At 39.7% G+C, this 21,897-nt stretch overlaps 1 protein-coding gene and 1 pseudogene across 1 annotated transcript; both read right to left on the bottom strand.

The window, feature by feature from the left end:
* Nucleotides 1-5,824: 5,824 nt before the first annotated feature.
* On the bottom strand, nucleotides 5,825-12,853 carry LOC121399827 (protein kinase C delta type-like). The gene is made up of 9 exons (XM_041581675.1): nucleotides 11,959-12,853; nucleotides 11,147-11,253; nucleotides 10,483-10,650; nucleotides 10,124-10,215; nucleotides 9,192-9,254; nucleotides 8,017-8,155; nucleotides 7,149-7,340; nucleotides 6,658-6,786; nucleotides 5,825-5,962 (listed from the first exon to the last, which is right to left on the bottom strand). Exons 1-9 carry the CDS (start codon nucleotides 12,710-12,712, stop codon nucleotides 5,846-5,848), a joined length of 1,761 nt encoding a protein of 586 aa, XP_041437609.1. The 5' UTR covers nucleotides 12,713-12,853; the 3' UTR covers nucleotides 5,825-5,845.
* A 1,746-nt stretch (nucleotides 12,854-14,599) lies between these two features.
* LOC108705957 lies at nucleotides 14,600-20,499 on the bottom strand (annotated as a pseudogene).
* Nucleotides 20,500-21,897: the final 1,398 nt, after the last annotated feature.

Here is a 21,897-nt window from a genome sequence, read left to right as displayed (position 1 = left end):
ATACACAATTAAATGTAACAATAACAATAAAATTGAATCCTAACAGAACAGTATGATTGTTGTTGATGGGTTCACTGACCCCCATTTGACAGGAAGGTGGCAAATAAAACACAAAAAGAAGACCATTTGAAAAGTGGCTAAAAATGGCACATTCTATAACATACTAATAGTTAAGTTAAAGCCGCATCTATTATCCAAGTTACTAGATATATGTCACCAAAGATATATTTAATAGGGATGCACCTGATTATGGATATGTTTGGGATCTGGCTGAATCCTAGCATTTTTTTGCAAGATTCATACAGAATCCAAACCATAAAGTCATGTGGCTTAACTGCACTGGACAACTGAATATGACAAGTTTTTGCTAATAATATATTCCGTTTTTTAAATGTTCTTACATTTGAATATGCAAACAAGGGCTTCAATTCAGTTCCATGTTGGCAAAATCCAAAAATGATAGATTCTTTCCATCTCTAGATACTATTCGCCAATTAAGCTGGTGGCATTGAAATCTCACATTGCAGTATAATACTGGGCAGGCAGAAGGGATAGTGATAGTAATTGGGTCAGGAATGCCCTGAGGATATTCTCAAATCCATTACCTTTAGGTAATGAAACCACTTCAGTATCTCCAAATATGGACAATTTTCATACCCAAGGGGATCACAAGGGAATGAGATGCAGAGGTTCATCCCATTTTATTTGTATGTATATCAACATCATTAAACAAACAAACATAAAAAATTATGTCAAGGCAGTGGCGTAACTATAAACTCCGCAGCCACAAGGGGGCACATAATGAGGGGTCTGCTTCTTCTATAGTTCTAAAGAATTCCACTTTCCCCAGCCATTCTCTCACTGGTGTGTGGGGGACTCAAGCAGAAACTTCAAATTTGGAAGACTGAAGCTACACGGGGTATATCACCAGCAATTCACATTATTGCCTATGGGAAAGCTTTTACTGGAGATAAGTCGCCCACAGTAGAAGAGATTTATCACTGGCAATTCATCTCCTGGTGTGCCATTGCACTAAAATGACTGGCAGTTAATGCTACCTGCTGATTGGTTGCTATGGGTTACTGCAAATGGGCAAACTTAGTGTTTTTATTTACTAAAGGGCGAAGTGACCAACGTTAGCGAAAAATTCACCAGTGTGACACAGTGGGCCAGCCCAGATCCACTTCTAAGTGGCGCAACCCCTCTTTGTCGGGGGTCGCGGTGAATTGAAAATTTTGCGCGAGCGCACTGATGTCACGCTGCACGCATACTTAGAAACCCCATGGACAAATGCGACATGGCGCTCCGAAAAGCCGAAGGGGGCCCTGGGGCAGTAGCCCTGGTGGGCCCCAAGCCCCCCAGTCCGACCCTGTTGTGACATAATTCGTTACTTCGAACGGGTGCAGGCGTAACTTTGCTAGAGAAGGAGATAGACTCCCTTACACCTGGTAATTTGCTCCCTTACACCTGGCGAAGGTACGTAACTACGCAAATTCACTAAGATCTGTATTTTACTGAACGTTGCCTCTTGCGCCAGACTTGCCTTCGCCACCTCAGACCAGGCGAAGTGCAATAGAGTAGATAGGACTTCCACAAAAAATAGTTTGTTTCGCTTGCCGCAGTAACGCTAATGCTACTTCACAAGCGTTCGGTGCCCTGGACGCAACTTTGGATTTAGTGAATTAGCATTGTCCTGGCGAATCTAAACCTGATGAAGTGTTGCAATGTGAGCAAAGCGGACGCTAGCGCAAATTCAGCGCTTCGTGAATCTGCGCTTAGTGTTTTACCCAACTCTGTGCTATAGGGTGGGCGAGTAATACATTTCACTGGGCTGGAGTCTTTTGGTTCCTTACACTGTTACTAAATATACTACAATATATTATAGCAAATGTGGCACAACAGAGACCCATTTAAAAACTTTCATGTATCTGAAAAGGGTTGTTCACCTTTAACTTAACTGTTAGTATGATATAGAGCATGATATTCTGAGACAATTTGTAATTAGCTTTTATTATTTGTAGTTTTTGAGTTATTTAGCTTTTTTTATTCAGCAGCTCTCCAGTTTGCAATTTCAGCAATCCGGTTGCTAAAGTCTAAATTACCCTATCAACTATGTATTGATCTGAATAAGAGCCTGGAATATGAACAGAAGAGGGCCTGAATAGAAGGATGAACAATAAAAAGTAGCAATAATACAGTTTGTAGCCTTACAAAGCATTTTTTTTCCGGTGGAGTTACAATAAGAAGCAGGGGCGTATTTTATATTTAAATAATTTGCACAATTGATTCAATGACCACAAACAACAGTTTCTTTTTATCACATGAACTTTATTTGAATCCCTATGAATTTCTCACATGAATTGAATTGATACATTTTCCAGTTTTGTTTTTTTACTTTTGTCCACACAAATGACTTTTGATTTATAAATATTAGATTGTGCGACTGCAATAACTCTTCTGGTGGTTCCTTTCTTTTTGGACATTTTGTAACAAACTCATGATATTAATAATTGTGGTTTGTTTTTTCTCCGTGGAAAGAAACGCAATCACGAATTTGACAAAAAAAAAAAAATCGGCACTGTAGACTTGCACCTGCACAGTACAGTTATGGGATCCGTTATCTGGAAACCCATTATCCAGAAAGCTTTCAGTTACAGAAATGCTGTCTCCCATAGACTCTATTTTAAATGATTTCCTTTTTCTCTGAAATAATAAAACAGTATCTTGTACTTGATCCAAACTAAGATATAATTAACCCTTATTGGAAGCAAAAACCAGCCTATTGGGTTCATTTAGGGGCAGATTTATCAAGGGTTGAATAATAAATGAGAATTTTCGAGTTTTCACATTCAAATTTTAACAAAACCTATTCTAATGTAAATTTGAATATCTCTAGTGCTGGGGCAGGAGATATAACACAAAGCTCACACAACTGCAGAAATGTGACACCGGTATCACAATTGTACAGTGGCTACCTCCACTCACCTCCCAACTAAAAGATAACCCTATGTTATTGGATGCATTAACCAACACGTATGTGCATGTGTATGTACCCCAATCAATTTCTGTCTATGTGTATTTGTTCCCAAATGCTTCCCACATAGCAAGATACAAAATGTGTTTTATGGTAGATTCAGATCCATCAAGCTCAAGCATCAGATCATCACAAACAAAATCAAACAGGTTCATGTAATCCAGTTATGAGTGTTGAATGTGTTTATTTCTATTATTTTTATTTGCTCATTAGTACAATATCTAGACTCCAAACTTCTATTGTGAAAGGTGCGGGGTGAGTAATGCCGTGCAGATGCTTAAACAATGTCACTGGTGTGCCTCTTACCTTTTCGATGGTTATTCTTGGAAACACCTGTGGGGAGATGGATAACTATATTGTTATCATCATCCTTTATTGACAACATGCTGAAATAATCAGCAGCCTTTACAGAGATTATACATCATTCCCATCAGTCCCTTCCCCAACAGAGCTTACAATCTAAGGTCACAATCAAATCTATTACATCACACAGACAAGGATCAGTTTTCCTCCTAAATGTTAGAGCTTGTTGTGCAGCCTCCGAGCAGCAATAAGCACAGTGCTCTCTGGTTACGATCTGCTGGAGCTGTAAAGCCCTGTTACTCATATATATATATTCCACCACTTCCACCATGAAAACTGAAAAGAATAGATCAGAATGACTCATGAACACTGCACAAAGCTGGAATATATTAAGTAGTAGGAGGTGAAGGCAATTTGCATACTATTAATAATAACATGTTAGAATCAAGTCTCACAAGTGGTTGAATTAGCACATGGTTACCCATGTGAGCAGTAACGCCACGTCAAGGCTTCAACTCTTGTTACTGTCCATTCACACATCTATTGCAGCAAATGGCTCACCCTATCACTTGCTGCAATAGTTTCCTCTCTGGTCCTGCATGGAGTGACATAAACTGTCATGGGACCTTTCCTCTTCAGCAAATACTGAGAGGTATCTGACTAGTCACACACACACACATCATTGGCTTTTACATATTTAGATTTACTTTTACTCAAACATATTTAGATTTAGTTTAAAATTTTGATTTTTAGGTTTAGATGATATATACACAGTACTGATACAGGAATCATGATGGACCTATTAAGCTGACCACATATGACTATGGTAAGAATACGTTTGTTCCTAGTTGGCATTTTGGGTCATACACCTCTGCCCAGTCTGTTTATGAACCTTTCCCCCCATCCTTGAGCTGACCTGCAATTTATTCTTAATATGGACCTGGGTTTTTTGGACTAGTTGTTACAACAGAGCCAATATTCACATTCACACACACAACCATACAACATTCATACACATTCCAGAATATCACACATGCTATAATTATTAAGTTCTTCTTTTAGTAGCCTCTCCAAGAACCCTGCTCCCCTCTAACTAATGGTTTATAAAAGTCAACCTGGGACATCCTTATTTAATTTAGTTTTTGACATGCCTTTTCCATTTTCATGGGGTTGTATTTAGGTTATATTTATATTTTAATGGGCAATTATTTGCAATTAAATAAATTTAGATGATCCAGAGGAAGGCAAAAAACCCCCTTCTGAGGCGGTCTCCAATCTGCCTCAGAAGGGGAAAAAAATTCCTTCCTGACTCCAAAATGGCAATCGGACATGTCCCTGGATCGACAGTAGCCTTGTAAAGGAAATACAATGCCACATAGGGAGTGTACGGGTTCAATTCTATTGCTCCCGTATTGGCATGCCATTAATGAAGCACCAGGTTATAAAAATAACCTGATACTAGTGACTGATTCCTTGAAAGGGAGAACAGGTCATTTCCAATACAGAAATGCCTGCGGATTCCAAAAGGGAATTCAACTCAGTGTTCTCCTGTTCAAGGAATGGGTGAGCATTGCAAATAGCTAATTCAACTGATGCACACACACACTCTCACACACACATACACTCTCTCTCTCTTACACACACATACACTCACACACTCTCTCTCTCACACACACAGACACACACACACTCACACATACACACACACTCACTCTCACACACACACACACACACTCTCACACACACTCACTCTCACACACACTCACTCTCACACATACACATGCACACTCACTCTCACACACACTCACTCTCACACACACTCACTCTAACACATACACACACACTCACTCTAACACACACTCACTCTCACACACACACACTCACTCTAACACATACACACACTCACTCTCACACATACACACACACACACTCAATCTCAAACACATACAGACATATATATATATATATATACAATGGTAAGGTGATAACAATAAACCCCCATATAATCAAGTCTCCAGGGGGTATACTTACCACTACTTACCATTAGGGAGCTCAGCGGCTGCTGAGTGATAACAACCCGCCCTTCCTTCCCTAAAAGAAAATGATTTTAGATGTATTTTAAGAGAAGTTTCTATAGAGCATATGTTTTCTTTTCTACCTTATTCTAGATGCTTGCCTGTCAATAGTTATATAATATCTATTATCCTGTCCATAAACTATTGTATAACATTTTATCTAAAGACCTAAAACCAGCCTAATCTTTTACATTACTCTACACTGTCTCATTTCATCTAACATTTATACTCACGATGGTTAACTCTTCCATTCTTTCTTTTTCTCTTCTCCAAGTCAAAGCCAGGGATCCCGTGTGGTGGCGACATTGATGGCAGACGCAGGTGGATGAGTTGTTGAGAGGTGCAGCTTGCCATAGAGGGTATGATGTCAATTGGCCCAGGTTGTTGTATTGTCCAGGCAGTATTGATGTTTTCCCATATTAGAACCAATGCCTTACTCCTGCCAACTCCAGCTGGGATCCACGTGGGAGAAATCTGCCAAGTTGGTTTCCTCGTTCCGAATTTGAGAGGAGAATGACAGCGGGATTTCAGTGAAGTCATCTGCTGATGGCTATATGAAAGGAAACAAGGTGCTTCTTACATACTTTATTTCACTCAAGATAAGTCGTAACTTAATATGTGGCTTTAATTATCTGTAAAAAGTGATTACTGGATTCAGATATTAATGCCCAGAAAAATGAGAAGCAGGGAAAGTTAAAATCAGACTATCACTATCCACCAAAACCCAACAACTTTATTTTGGAAATAAAATTACAAAAAGACTATGAAGATTTTCATTCATCCAGGTCATGGTATATCTAGTATAGGTAAATCTAAATGACAACTGGACTTGCTGAGTAATCATTGAAGAGCTGAAGAAGCTGCTCGGATGAGTAGTGAAATATCTTCAGCTCAGCAAGTCCAGTTGTTTTTTAGATTTACCTATACTAGATATAAAATTACAAAAAGTTTCTGAGGGCCAAGGAATGAGCTATTGAAAAAGGTAACTGTTAATAAATGAATAAGGGACCCATTAACCTCACTATGGACACGTGATTATCTGTCCTTGTTACAGTGATTACCACAGTGGAGACCAAGCTGAAGTCCAGTTTGGGTGAAGTCTGAAGGTGAATTGTGTTTTATCAGTCTTGGATACTACTAGAACTTTGGGAAAGTTACTGTTAGCAATATGTTTTATTATCTAAGTGAAGCCCAACCCAATGTGTGAGAGTGGGTGGATGTATCATATATAGCACATGTATTTACCATTCCTGGCTGGAAAGGGGTCTTCACTCTCCGGTTCTCCAGCTCTTCCCACTTCACTGTGCTGTAGAAAGCGTGCTCCCTGATGTTTCCGTTGACACCGATCCGCTGATTCTCATCCATCTCCAAAAGCTAAAAAGAAACATGAATTCTAATATTGCAGGTGCTATGTCATGTACCTCCTAGCACTAATATATATATATACACACACTATACTAATTGATCTGTAATTGTTCTTTGGGTGATATTAACAGGCCTGGATTTGTAGAGAGGCCACCAAGGCCCGGGCCTAGGGTGGCAGGATTTTAGGGGGCGGCGTGCTGCCCAACCACACCCACAATGATTCAGAAACACTGGGGATGCGCATGAGATACAATAGTTTTTTTAAATTTCCTGTGCGCCAATCCCCATTGCTCTGGTGAAAAAGATGAATGATGATGAAGGATGAAAATCTGAGGGGCGTCTGCTATGTAAATCTGGCTCTGGATATTTACCTTTGGCAGGAGGTCCAGCATTTCCTTGCTCATATAATATGGGTAATACGGCGTATTCTTCTTTATTGCAAAGAATTGCCTTAAAATACTGCCTGATGGTGAAAATGGCAAGCTGCCCGTGGCCATTTGGTACATGGTAATCCCAAAAGACCACCAATCCACGCCTGCGTTATACTCTGCCTTTGATAGAACCTATGAAACAAAATGATTACAGAGAAAACATGAGTCATGAACTTGATAGGGTACTTGCAGAACATAAAATAACATGTTATTTCCATATTAAATTGCAGATGGATTACATTTAACTTCTGTATTACTATTAATTAATATATTAATAATATTAATTAATATTAAATGAGCACAGATCAAATACGTGTGGTATTATCAGAGATGCTGTTCTCATTTAAATGGGTTGTTTTTCCCCTTCAGGTCAACTCTTAGTATGTTATAAAACGTCACATTCTTAGCAACCTTTGCCTTGGTCTTAGTTTTTTATCTTTTATAATTTTTCAATTATTTGCCTTTCTCTCCAGCATTCAGATGGGGTTAATGACCCCCTTCAGCCAAAATCATATTGCAGTGTAAGGCTACAGTTTTGTTGTTACTGAAACATTTATTATTTATCTTTATATTCAGGCCCATTCATTTTCATTTCCCAGGCTCTCATTCAATTCAGCACCTGGTAGCTAAGTTCAATTGAGCCCTAGCAACCGGATAGCTGCTGGAACTCCAAAATAGAGAGCAGCTGAACAAAAAGCTAAATCATTCAAAATGAAGACCAATTGCAAATTGTCTCCGAATATTTCTGCATGAGACTAAAGGTTAATTTAAAGGTGAATATGTTTGTATTTTAAATGTTTGTTGTCACCTCTGGTGCGCGGTATCCAGGGGTTCCTATTACTCCGTTGGTTCTTGTCTGGTCGAAGATGTTCTCTGCGGCGAGGCCAAAGTCGCAGATCTTGATATGGCCGTATCTGTCCACCAACACGTTGTCAGGTTTTAGGTCACTGTAGGATAAGAATTAGGAGCAATTTAAATAGGTAACAGTTCTCGGGACCAACATTGCCCTCCACTGCCCCTATAAGTAGGCTGCCATCAGAGTGGGGATCCTGCAGGGGGGCCAATAGTAACAGAGAACCCAAGGAAATGTGAAGGTACAATTCATAGAATAAAAAAGATATTGGACCTGCAGAGGGAATTAGTAGCATTTGGGTGGGGACAGGGCAGCCATCAGGGGGGGACAGGGGGGAGAGTTGTATGGGGCCCCGAGGGTAAGGGGGGCCCCGGCCACGCCACACTTACTTGATTAGCCGGGCCCCCCTGCTTTTTCAGACCTGCTGACTTTGGGAAGGCATGGACGTTTAAGGGGCCCTGACCACCAATTTTCTTATAATGTGGGGGGGGGGGTTGGCCTGGCCACCAATTTTTTTTTCTCATGTTGGGTCCTAGCCACCAATATATTTTTATGGGGGGCCCTGACCACCAATATCTTTTTATTAACATGTGGGAACCCGAGCCACCAATATTTTTCTTGTTTTTTTTACTGTGTGGTGGGGAGGGCGGACCTTTAGGTGGGGCTTGCGGTGGGCGCAGCCCAGGGGGCCCAGGAAATGTTGTCATATGGGGCCCTGTGATTTCTCATGGTGGTCCTGGGTGGGGATGTTGACATGTTTGAGCAGAACGGAGTGTGTGTTCTGTAAAATATTCTACATTCTTTTAATTGGGGCCATGTTCTACTTTGTTGGATTTGCCCACCTCCCACAGGGGTGAGGGGTCAACCTGGCAGTGGGATAAAAACCTGGACTTGTATGGGGGAGTTCTATGTAGTATGGGGGTCCCATGACTTCTAACAGCACCCTGCAGTCTGACTGTGTAAGTGCTTTCTTGTATTGACTAATTTAAAAACGAGTTGGGAGAGATGAGTAGCTACTATGGGAAATGCTTGCCTACAGCACATGTAGTGGTGACAGTCCATCATCACTCAGTGAATCTATGTGTCAGAAAGCACATAGAGACAACACAATATACTGAGAATTTACTCACCGATGAATGATGCCCTTAGAGTGCAGGAACTGGAGGGCAACCACCATCTCCGCTGTGTAGAACCTTTTACAAAAAGAAAATCATCATTGTTCCTACATCACATTCATTACATAGGATTTGTTACAGTTAACTATAGAGTTGCCTCGCAGTGTTCTCTGTGCTTGCATCTGATGCAAATATCTAAGTGTAACATACAAAAGGGTGCAGAACACGTCTTACTGACAGCACAGGCAAACATGCTACATATGTAACTTGTTATGGGAACAAATTCAGCCCATTCAAGTGCCCAGCGTTTTCCACTTATAAAAGAGCTCTAGTAACACTGTCCCCGAGAAAATCCATTAAAGTGATCCAGCTAAAATTCCTTAAAAACTTTTCATGTTCTTATTAATAAGGTTAAACCAAAGAAATGAAAAATGGGCCATTGGTTGGGGCGCTGGGAGGGGTGATATTGTAAGTCTATGGCATCTTTTAGCAACTCATTTCGCATTGGCCAGAATCTCAAGATTGCCAGTCTGGGCCTGACAATATGCAGCAGAACAAAATTCATTAAGTGGGCAGCTTATACAGACAAATAAGTACTACATGGACCTTTGGAATATGTACCCCAATTTCTCTGTAATAACAATTAATATAATTCAGGTACAAAGCAGCCCTGTACTTATCTATGGCAAGGGTACAGGGCCAGGCCGCATCTTGCACCCACTTAACTAGAGCACCTGAATGAAACACAAGTTCGGGTGCAGGAAAGGTGACACTGCTACTCAAGCTTGTCCCTCTGTAATACACTGCTGCCATTATGGAGAACAAAGAGCTATTAAGGACTAAGAGGTAGGCAGTGAGCAAAGTATGAAAAACATGGTGGGCTGCATCTATTCTTTCCAGTTTGCTCCCTGTCCCATGTACTGTAAATGGGTCCTAATGTCACTTACATGATTCTTGCCATTGGCAGATTTCCTTTGCGAAGAATCATTTGCATTAAAGATTTCCCGCTGGCATACTCCAGGACGAAGAAGGATTCCAGCTGTTAAAGAGAGAATAGAAGAAGGTGAGACCTAGAATATCCATCCTCCTACCCAAAAACTTTAAAACTGTCTGAATAGAAGTGGTAATGTGAATAAGTGGAAAGCAACATCTTGGCGCTCCATGGAGATATAGAAACAGCCATGTATGAGGAGCAAATGAGACCCCACCGCATAGTTTGCCTAACACTGGTCTAATCATGCTAAAAGTTCATTTAAATGCTAGATTCCCTTTAAAGAGATGATATGCAATTAATAGCAGTATTTACCTCTGATTGAAAAGCTGCGTAGGAATGACATAAAAATGTGCTTCCTCTAGCGACCGACAGCACTCGGGCCTCCTTCATCATGATGTTGAAGTTGTTCTTGTCTGGACTTTTCTGCATGATCTTTACTGCTACCAGTTGCTTCTTCGGTGTAAACGAAGCCAACATCACCTAATAACGAAGGGCAAATATTAGATATGACATGGTGTTTGGTAAAGATAAATGCTAAACACTGAGAGGCTAAAATGAAAAAGTTATCTGTTTTCACTTTACACCATAGGTGGAGAATAATGAAGATTTCGGGAGGTTTAGTCTCCCCAATTAATTAGAAATAGTATCTTCCAGTGATTCCTTCCCCAACATAAATGTCCCATTCTATATCACCACTTTATAATGATATTCTCAGAATTGTATTTACAAAACAGTGAGTAATAATACTAAACTACTTTATTTTCGTCTATGTTTTCTGCTTCCCTATGATTTATACCAAGAGAAATCATTTATGGGAAGCCTTTCACTTCATCATCATTTATTTATATAGCGCTGTCAAGATACGCAGTGCTTTACTGCAGTTATAGCAAACAGGGAATAAATGGTGGATAACAGACAAGGATTACAGAGTACAATAGGGTTTACAAACTAAAAGGTTAGGGTACAATTCACTTACCCGGCCAAAGCCTCCTTTTCCCAGCTCTGAATAAAACCTGTAGTTCTTAATATCCAGGGGGACAGGTCTGCTGATATCCACACAGAGTTTCTTCGCTGCGCTTCCACCTAGTTAGGGAAAAAAACTCCATTAGTACCTTGTATTACAAATAACCTGTACATAGCATATATTAATAAACCCATCAGCAAGCACAAGGCAGGGCTCCTTAATATGAGGCAGCACAAGGGACTGGAGAGGGGACACCTACACCTATGTGCCTCCCCCAGATGGCCCCCATGAATACATCTCCCAGAAAACTTAAACCCTTGATTATATATTAAGAAATGCTGGAAGCCTGGGTTTCTGACATATTGACACGGCAGACCATTAGTGATAGTGATGTTCATCAGAATCAACCAGTAATTAGATTTGAACAGTTACATACAAGGTAGAAGATGAAAGCAGTTCTGATTGGTTGACATTGGCATCATCACTGATATTACTAATTTCCTATACTATAGAAAACCAGCCCTGATTGGTTGATACTGGCAATATCACTGGTGATTTTTATTTTCCCTTATAGTAAACCAGCCCTAGTTTCATACCAAGATTAAAAAAAGAAGAAAGAATGAATAAAAAGATGGGTAATTTTTAATCAGAACAAGACCTTGGGTAAATCAGCAAGCTATAACCATCAGGCAAACATATTATTTGCTGAAATCCTGTTAAAAAGACATCCCAGCAAGTTAGGGCAGATAAATCCTATGGGGCAACTTCTTATTAGAAAGTTAGGGGAGAGATTAAGCATAAAAGCTGCAACTGGGTTTTCTTACCTTCTAAGGGATCCTCTGGACTTCTTGATTTTTGATCCTTATTCACTCCTTCACTGGTCTTTTCCAACTGACTTTTCTTTTCTTCTAACTGTAACTTTTCACTCTTCTCTATGGGGCTTTTCTCCTTGTCTTTTAATTCACTCCTCCTGCTTTTATTGCTCCCATCTTGGCGGGTCTTCTTTTCCATGGGGTGTTTCTTCCGCTCTTCTAACTCATCTCCACTCCTTCTCCTTTTATTTCTCCCATCTTCACTGGTCTTCCTTTCCATGGGGCTTTTCTCCTTTTCTTTTACCTGTCCTTCACTCCTTCTCCTTTTACTGCCCCCATCTACACTGATCTTTTTCATTTGACTTTTCTTCTGATCTTCTAACTCACCTTCACTCCTATTATTGCTCCAATCTCCACAGTTCTTCCTTTGTATGGGGCTTTTCCTCTCTTCTATCTGTCCTTCACTCCTTCTCCTGCCCCCATCTTCACTGGTCTTCCTTTTCACCAGGCTTTTCTTCTTGTCTTCTAAATCACCATCACCCCTTCTGCTATTGCTCGTATCTCCACTGGTCTTCCTTTCTTTGGGGCTTTTCTTCTTCTCTTCCAGCTCTCTTTCTCTCCTTCTCCTTTTACTGCCCCCATCTTCACTGGTTTTCTTTTTCACCAGGCTTTTCTTCTTCTCTTCTAAATCTCCATCACTCCATCTCCTTTTCTCGCCTTGTCCTTCCTCCTCCGAATTCCGACTCCTCTTCTTTCTCACCTCCATGTTAATCTCTCCTCCTATACTGGTTTTTTAAATTTTATTTAAGCTCTATCGCAATTTATCCACTTTTATCTATCACCACTCTCACTCCATGTCTCCTCTCCTCACTGTCCAAAAGGCAGTTGGCCTGAACCAACTGAACAGGTAACTGAACTAGGTGAGTCATGTGACCACCAGCAGTATCATGCGGGCAGGCAACATGGAGTGACATGCAAGCACTAGAGAGCCATTGGCACTACAGAGGACATTGCTATGGCACTACAGAGAAGGAAAACTTCTCTAAGAGCAAATGTTTAAAGTTGATTGGGAGTTATCAAGTTGAGAATATGATTTATTAGTAAAACATTAAGGGGCAGAGCTGAAATCCCTGCAGTCCACAAGGGATATCAAATGAAACTCCTAACAGAGTTGTATTATATCTACACTGATGGATTCTAATTGTATCAGAGTTCCAGAACTGTGCTGAGATTCTGTGTTCACTTCAGCTCCTTCAGGGGAAATTGGAAGTTGCCTCAACAGTTCCCACATATTAGTAGGCTGGTGGCCATTATCTGGACAAACACCAAGTTGTTGCTTAGAGGAACTTCTATTTTAAATGGCACCTATCTATGCTGCCAGAATTCCAAACCTTTTTGGAGGTTTAGTGGGACGTATGTCTTTATTGAAGCATGACACGCTGACAATTATCTACATTCTTTATCTATAGACCCTTCTTCACCATTTCCATATTTCACAGCACTGCATTGTAAACTCCTAAATAGAAAGATTTATAGACACTGATAAATGTAACAGCTCTATATATTTTTGCACTGATGTAAAAAATAAAGCTCTAAACAGAAGCAACTTATTGTGAGTGCCATGTATAGGTGGCTCTGCTTTGTATTGCTTCTTCTTTTTCCCTGTTAATGTTAATGTGTAATGTGGAAAACTGTATAGGGCAAATGCTATATAAATACAGCACCTCTTAGCAGCTAATATTATATATTATCCATCTGAAATATGTGACCATTACTTTTTAACTGCATCAGGAAATTCCATGCATCCAATTCTCACATAGTAACATAGTAGATGAGGTTGAAAAGAAAAAAATGTGTCCATCAAGTGCAACTGCTATTGAATCCAGAGAAGGCAAAAAAACAACCAATCTGAAGCCTCACCAATTTGCCCTGGGGGTGGGGGGATTCCTTCCTGACTCCCAGATGTCAGTTGGACCAGTCCCTGAATTAAGTTTGGATTAAGAGCTGTTTTCAGAAACCTTGTGTTTTATCCCTTGCTTAAAAGCCATCCAACACCTGTAGGGCACAGAACTGATGGAGAATGGCTGAAGTGAAGGATCATGGAGGTAGGAAAGAGATGCAAGGAGGGCAGTGGATGAATACAAACTACATACAAAAGCCATGCAGTGTTTCAGCACTGACTGCCCACTTAGCTCATGAAGCACACAAGAGGGCAATGTAATAATTATTAGTCTACTACCCCATTTAAATAACTGCACTTTACATTGCTTTACTGTGCCAAATCCATTGCTGTTGTTGCATTATAGATGTACTCAAAAGAGCAAAAGTGGTCTTTGTTACTTGCAAAATCCAAGCTAAAGCAATAGAGAAAGAAATTTGGGGGTCTCCATATCCCTTAACTTCCCTAGACAGCATGATAGAACGTTTAGGAGACATAAATTATCTCCTCTTCCATCTTGGGATCTCTGTAGGAAGTGTAAGGAAGACGGGAGACCAGGCAGAAACAACTTTGTTATACCTTGATGTTCCCCTGTCATTTTCATGCTTAGTCAGTACCATCTGAATATAGGATTGCAATACCCGAATGTAATTTTTATTATATGTAAAGCACACAAAAAAAGCATAAAAACAACAAATAATTGTAGCATAGACAGTAGGTTTATTTATAAAACTATACAATAAGCAATCATGTTACAATACATTTACAAACAATATAAAAATAAATATATTTATAAATATTTACCCAAAATTTAGATCTACCTACCGTCTACATACAGAAAGATATACAATTATGGGCTGCTGTATAGAACCACCTGCTACAGATTTTGCCATTTTGTACTGAAGCCACACAGAGCACCTGGTATAAATGATTGGCTGAGAGGGTATGCAGGGGCGGATATGTAAATGTGGGTACAGAAATGTACATTGAGAAACAAGCACCATAGGGAAATGATTTGGCTCAGACTTTGCATGGCACAATAATTAAATGAAGGCAGTCTATACCAAAAGAGCCTGTGATGGACAAGACTCTGAGATACTGTTCAGAAACGTTATATTCACTTCATCATTCTTTACACACAGCTGTAGATTCCTGGCATCTAACTAAAAGTGATACATGTCCAATTTTAGGAGACAGAGAGAAAAAAAATCCAAGGTTCTCCATTGGCTTCGATTACAGACTTCATTCTGGATCCCTCAGTTACGATGCCCTTTACCAGAGTGCAGTTCACCCAATGATGTAAAGTGCATTTGTACAGAGTAGTCACAGATATGAAATACTCTATTCTGAACTCTCACTTAAACTTTCATATAGAAGCACTGGTGTTTTCTTGTGTTTAATCCACTTCTTCCTCTTGGAGTGACCTGGCATCAGCCTCCTCTTAACAACAGCTGCCGGATAGAATTAAAGAAAACTGGTTAATTGGAGCATCTTTTCCATTAAAAGTACTATGGGCAAACAGATGAAAAGCCAGACTCGCTTACAGGTTCATGTCGATAATATTAGCCTTCCTTAAATAAGACAAACTAGCAGCATTACACAGCAGCAGTTTATACACAATTCTTTCCAACACATGCTGAGAATATCCCAACCCAACACATATGTGCAATAACACTGTTAAACATTTTAGTTTTCTGTAAATCTTCCTTTTAAGGCGTTGTTCACCTTTCGGGTAATTTTTTATTCTGGTGGTTTTTCAGTTATTTAGCATTTTTTTAAAAAAATTTAAAAAGAATACTAGGAGTTAACAAGGATTGTTTCTCCACCTGCCACGCATGGAATTAGGTTAATGTGTTATATAGTGAACAGATTATAAATTCAATCCACCCTTATTGCCAATTACCCCAATGCTCAGATTCTCTACTCACAGCCACAGTCTCTGTCTCAGCTGCAATTCCTTCTGGGGGCCAATACAGACTTTGGCTCTTGCGGAACTTCTTGTAGAGTTGTGTGTACAAAACAGACAAAGTCAACAACACAAATAGGAAAGTGAGACATGCAGCTGCCCATGCTGCCTCCTCTGTTCGTGGGGTAGACACAAACACATCTGAGGCTTTTATTTGTCCAACACCAGAAGCCTTCTGTGCTGCAGCCGATGCCTCTTTTGTTGGCTTGTGCTTGCAACTGCACTCTTCTTTTTCTTCTATAACGGCAGCAGTTGGTTTGGGAGCAGTAGTAGATGAAAGACCCACAGGAGGCTCAGGCATCTTTTCTTCTTGTTGGGTGGTTGTTGCAGTACCTGGGCCCTCAACAGTAGTTTTTCCTGCAATGCTATTGTTGTGGGTTGTCGAAGTGCCTGACTCTTTTTGCATGGAAGTTGGAGATGGCACAGTCTGGCTGCCCCCTAGATCATTGGATGTGTTCCTGCTCTGTACAGTTGGAGAATTCAAGTTCATGTCAGGAGAGCCTTTGGAAATATTCATGAAGGTGGATTCTGGTAGTAAAGCAGAAACATTGCTCTCCATATAACGGCTTCCATCTGGATCTACAAGGTAATCTTTTTTTTCGGACACACCAGACGGATCTAATGTTACGTGAACCTTATCTTCAGATGTTGAAGATGATAAAGTAGTCCTCAATACTGTGTGTGAGATTACAGGCTGACTTTTATTGGCATCAACTGCTGTTTGTTCTACTGACACTGCAGTACTGTTCATTATTCTTGCACTGGCATTATAAATAGGAGTGCTTGCTAATATATGGGCAGAACCAAGTAATGCAGAGTCCCTTCTTCTTCTCTTCAAACCACAGTTTTCTTGCTTAAGATATAAAGAAAAGTAATTTTATATGAGATGTATGTTCTTGTATACAAATATGTGTTATACATTAATTAAAAGGCTCACTCTTTTGATATAAACAGTATTATAATTACTGGTCACAACTAGTACAAGCTTGCAGACACTATGGTCTATTCATCAAGAACAGACTTTATAAGAGTAGAATGTTCTTCTAGACCTGACCTGCAGGTAATTCAACCCACATCCTCTCCATACTTGCACTCTATTGCCAATGACCTGCTCAATGCCCACCTACCATTGTGGATACCCACGGCTATCTGAATCACTGCATGGCCCAAACATGGGGAAATACAATATTAAAATAACCTGCTAAGATCAGTAGTAAGGTGTTATTTCTGCCTTAGCCAGGACTTTGCATTGAAAAGCTCTGTGAAAATCTATTGGCGAAACTTGAGATTTGTTTCTTACCTGGCAGCAAACTTTGGGGCAAAGCTTCTTGTCATGTTTATCAAAGAACACCGACGATGGCCGGACAAGCAAGTCCTGATACGAACCATCCATGTCCTTGTTCTTTAGTCCTGTCCATGTTGGCCGTTAGCCAGTTTCTAACTTCACAGAGATCTATATGTGACATCTCCAGAGTGGAGCCCCAGGTGACCAGGGCAAGAGGCTGAAGAAAGAACACAACAGGCCAGAGCATAATATGATAAGACATAAATGCTTCATTGAAAGCTACAAGGTAATTCATACAACCCACAGCAAAACCACCAATGTCAGTAATAGGCCAAGTATTAAAGGCCGTTCCTGTAAAACTGTAACAAAAAAAAAGGAAGACTGATTCTACCCTAAAGAAATAATGCACATATAGGTTTTATAATAAAAGGAGAAAGAGCATAATGACAAAGTGCTTGTATATCCTTCCATCAAAAAAGTATACAAAATAAATATGCAAATGACAGGGTTACTCCAGCAATGAAATTTGAAGGATAAAATGCAACCATAGATGTGCATTTCATGCACATATTTTAAAAATAAATTCCAATATGACAGGCCAATAGATCATCATTCTCAGTGCTGGGACTCCCTTAAAGTCAGTAAAAACAAATTCCATACCCGTTCAGTTGAAAGGTTCATGTGAGGGGTGATGATGTGCTTGTATACGCAGGAGCGAGCTCCATGGACAAGTGCTTTTTTCAGCTTGGGGTGAACACAGGGATGGTACAAGAAAACAACCCCTCCATGCTGCAAGACATAAAGGTAGAGAGAATTTAACACCCCCAAACTTGTAAATATCTTTATGCTAACAGGAATCCTACCCTATCAATTCTATAATTGCTCTGTACTGGCCAGGAACTGATCAGACTGAGTGTGCGACTCCCACGGCTGACTATACACCAATAACAAAAACTGGAGCAGATCCACATAAAAAAAGAATGAATATGCACTGCCCTGCAGTATATTATCTGTGGATAGTATAATGGGACATGTGGTTAACTTACAATTTTTTCTGTTTAACTAAAACACTAAGATTACAGCTCTACTATAATTGAACCCTGTTCTCTTTTAGTATGGAATTCTAAGTTGTACTGCAATGTTATTAATCATATAATTCATTCCCCATAAAGCTTTATAAAATCACAATATGTCCTACCTTAAGGTTATGCAGCCAGCGCTGTGGGGGACAATACGCATACTCTCCATATCTGGCCCATTTTGGACGGTGCACGCCACTTTTAAAAGCAAATATATAGATTGTGTGACAATAGGATCCATATATATATATATTCCTTATTACATTTGGACATTTCCCTTTTAAAAATATAAACATACATTAAACACTGTATTATATCAACCAGTCTCTACTTTGTGTACACTTGGGAAAGGCTCCCATCTATCTGGCAGACACAAGAAATGATTTTACCTGTTGGGAATCGGGGTTGCATACACTATCTCAGTGTCCATACAGGCGCCGTGTGACTTCTACAAGAAAAGAGCAAATTTCGGTGCTCTGGCAACTGACTGTACCTCTTTTCTCTACATCCACAAAAGTTCCCGGTTAAATAAAAAGGAATCTAGAGCTAATGATGAAGGTTACAATGATAAAGCTGAGCTTGCTGTACCCCTATAAAGTAGAATTTGCAGATGTATGTATATGTTATGAATTCTGGATGTGAGCCATTGTTAGTTTGTATTACTGTTTTCTCCTCCCATTGAATTAAAAATAAAAACCTAATAAAAAAAAAAAGAGAATCTACAACTAAAATAGTAGTGGTTCTTATACAACAGACTTGTAACAAGAAGTATCCCAGCCAATATGCCTTCATTTACCAACACTGAGCTGGAACCCACAGATACCAATAATATTTTTACTTTCACTGCTCTACCTGCCTGAGTACTCTGTGATCTCACCTCTGGTTCATAATGAGTGGTAATGCTTGGAAACACCTGTGGGGAGACAGACAACTTTACTATTATAATCCTTTATTTACAATGCACTCAAATATTCTGCAGCCCACTACAGATATTATACATTATTCACATCAGTCCCAGCCCCAGTGGAGCTTACAATCTAAGGCGCCTATCGCATTCACACACATTACGGTCGGTTCTATCAGGCGCCAATTAACCAGGGGAGAGCATACAAATTCCTCGCAGACTGTTTTCTGTCTGGAATCAAACCAAGGCCCAGCGCTGCAAGACAACAGGGCTACTCACTGTGTCACTATGATGCAAATGCTAAACACAAGTTATTTAAACTGACAGTAGAAACACATGCTACCTGAATGGAACAAACACCACACAGAGCTTTATCAGTGCTTTTTCTTCAGGCTATTAAGTTACTTTGATTGATATTTTTTATCCCAACCCATAATTAAATAGTAACATTTGTTAGCTGTTGTTAGCTGGGCAGAGACAGATGAGAAGATTTGGGGAGATTAGTTGCCCGGCGACAAATCTCTCTTCTTCGGGTGACTAATCTCCCTGAACGGCCTCCCCACCGTCTAGAATCTAAATTGAGGCAACTTCGGGCGACTTTGGAAAACGAAGGTGCTCCAAATGCCATCCCGCCGGCAATTTAGATTGTAGCCGGCAGGGAGGCAGTTCAGGGAGATTATTGCCCGAAGAAGAGCTATTTTTTCGCCAGGCGAGTAAATCTCCCCGTCTCTGCCCTAAATCTGTAGAAAAACAATACTTTCTGTTAAAAAAAAAAAAAAAAAAAAAAAAAAGTAGCACATTCCGCATTGGAAGCAAAGAAGCTCAGTTTATTTCTGTAATGCAAACGCTGGAAGATGAAAATATTGCAGAAGTGAAGAGAAAGTAACACTGAGTGCAGTCAGTCCTGTACAAACTGCAGAAATACTGGAGAATTTCATACCTGAACTGGAAAAGGCCAGTGTCTCCCGGGACATGTATACACACTCTTGTCTGGAAGGTCCACATGAATATTCAACTGCAATGAAAAGAAATCCGATAAGTCTAAAGAGCAGAATAAAAGCACTTACACCACCGTATATTCATTATAGCAGCACTTTGGTTATGGATTCCTAATCCGGAAACCCAAAATCCAGAAAGTTCGGAATTGCAGGAAGCCCATCTCCCATAGACTGCAATTTAAGAAAATAATTTTAATTTTTAAAAGGAATTTCCTTTTTCTCTGTAATAATAAAACAATAGTTGCACTTGATGGTAACCAGGCTGCATGAATCCATATTGGTGGTAAAACAATCCTATTAGGTTATTTAATGTATAAATAATTAGACTTAAAATGTTGCGGTTCAATTAACCAAGAATCCTTTATGCAGAAGTACCATGCATTGTGGATAATAAATCCTATACCAGTATATTTTATTAAAGTGGTTTATGTGCAATGCCAATAAAGGACAATGGTTTAGGGGCTGAAGTACCAAGAAGCAATAGCACAAGGGCTCTCTGGCTACTGCAGTTTGCTAAAGGGAGTTAAGTTAACTTTTAGTATGTTATAGAATGGCTAATTCTAAGAAACTTTTCAATTGGTCTTATTTATATTTATAGTTTCTGAATTATTTACATTCTTCTTCTGACTCTTTCCAGCTTTTAAATGGGGGTCACTGATTCCATCTAAAAAAACAAATGCTCTATAAGTCTAAAAAAATGTATTGTTAATGTACTTTTTATTACTAATCTTTCTACTCAGGCCCTCTGCTATTCAAATTACAGTCTCTTGTTCAAATCAATGCATGGTTGCTAGGGTAATTTGGACCCTAGCAACCAGATTGCTGAAACTGCAAATTGGAGGTCTGCTGAATAAAATGCTGAATAACTGGGCGAATTGATAATCCAATATAAAAGTTGATGTGGGTCAGCAGTGAAACACCCAATAAGTTAAAAAAAAACGGTCTGTGTCTGTTGGAGACTTACCTACATATAGGCAGGCTGGATGTCATGGGAATGTGACTTGAGATGAAGGATCAGGTACAATTTCCATTGTTTGGGTAATATCAGATGCTCAGCATTCACAATTGTTGCTTGTGCAATTGCACTAAAATATCAGTGGAGGCAATGTGCTCTATCTTATCTAGAGGATATGAATGCAAATGCTGATTTCATTGCTGTTTCAATATTTTGCAGCTGCTTACAAGTTTTTTTTTTTAACAGAAAGTCTTGTTTTTCTACAGATTAACAGCTAACAAATATTACTATTTAATTAAGGGTTGGAATACAAATATATACAAATCGATCAATGTAATTAAATAGCATGAATAAAAAGCACTGATAGTGTTTGTTCCATTCAGGTAGCATGTGTTTCTACTCAAATAACTTGTTTTTAGAATTTACATCATAGTGACACAGTGAGTAGCCCTGTTGTCTTGCAGCGCTGGGCCTTGGTTTGATTCCAGCCAGAATACTGTCTGCGAGGAGTTTGTATGCTCTCCCCTGGCTGCTTGTATTTCCACCGGGTAGTTTGGTTTCTCCTACACTCCAACAACATAAAAACAGGTTAATTGGCGCCTGATAGAACCGACTGTTGTGCGTGTGAATGTGATCGTCACCTTAGATTGTAAGCTCAACTGGGGCTGGGACTGATGTGAATAATGTATAATATCTGTAGTGGGCTGCAGAATATTTGAGTGCATTGTAAATAAAGGATTATAATAGTAAAGTTGTCTGTCTCCCCACAGGTGTTTCCAAGCATTACCACTCATTATGAACCAGAGGTGAGATCACAGAGTACTC

This window comes from Xenopus laevis, chromosome 2L (genome assembly GCF_017654675.1).
Source record: "Xenopus laevis strain J_2021 chromosome 2L, Xenopus_laevis_v10.1, whole genome shotgun sequence".
In the NCBI taxonomy this organism is placed as follows: Eukaryota; Metazoa; Chordata; class Amphibia; order Anura; family Pipidae; genus Xenopus; species Xenopus laevis.
Note: the sequence above shows the minus strand (reverse complement) of the source record. Positions and strands in the feature narration are given on the sequence as shown.

Coding starts and splice junctions, on each gene's coding strand:
- LOC121399827 (XM_041581675.1), bottom strand. CDS start 12,712: ATGGAGGTGAGAAAGAAGAGGAGTCGGAATTCGGAGGAGGAAGGACAA. Junction 10,216..10,482: donor ACGCAGCTTTTCAATCAGAG/GTAAATACTGCT, acceptor TCTCTTTAACAG/CTGGAATCCTTCTTCGTCCT. Junction 6,787..7,148: donor TGCTGGACCTCCTGCCAAAG/GTAAATATCCAG, acceptor GTTTCTTTTTAG/CTTTTGGAGATGGATGAGAA.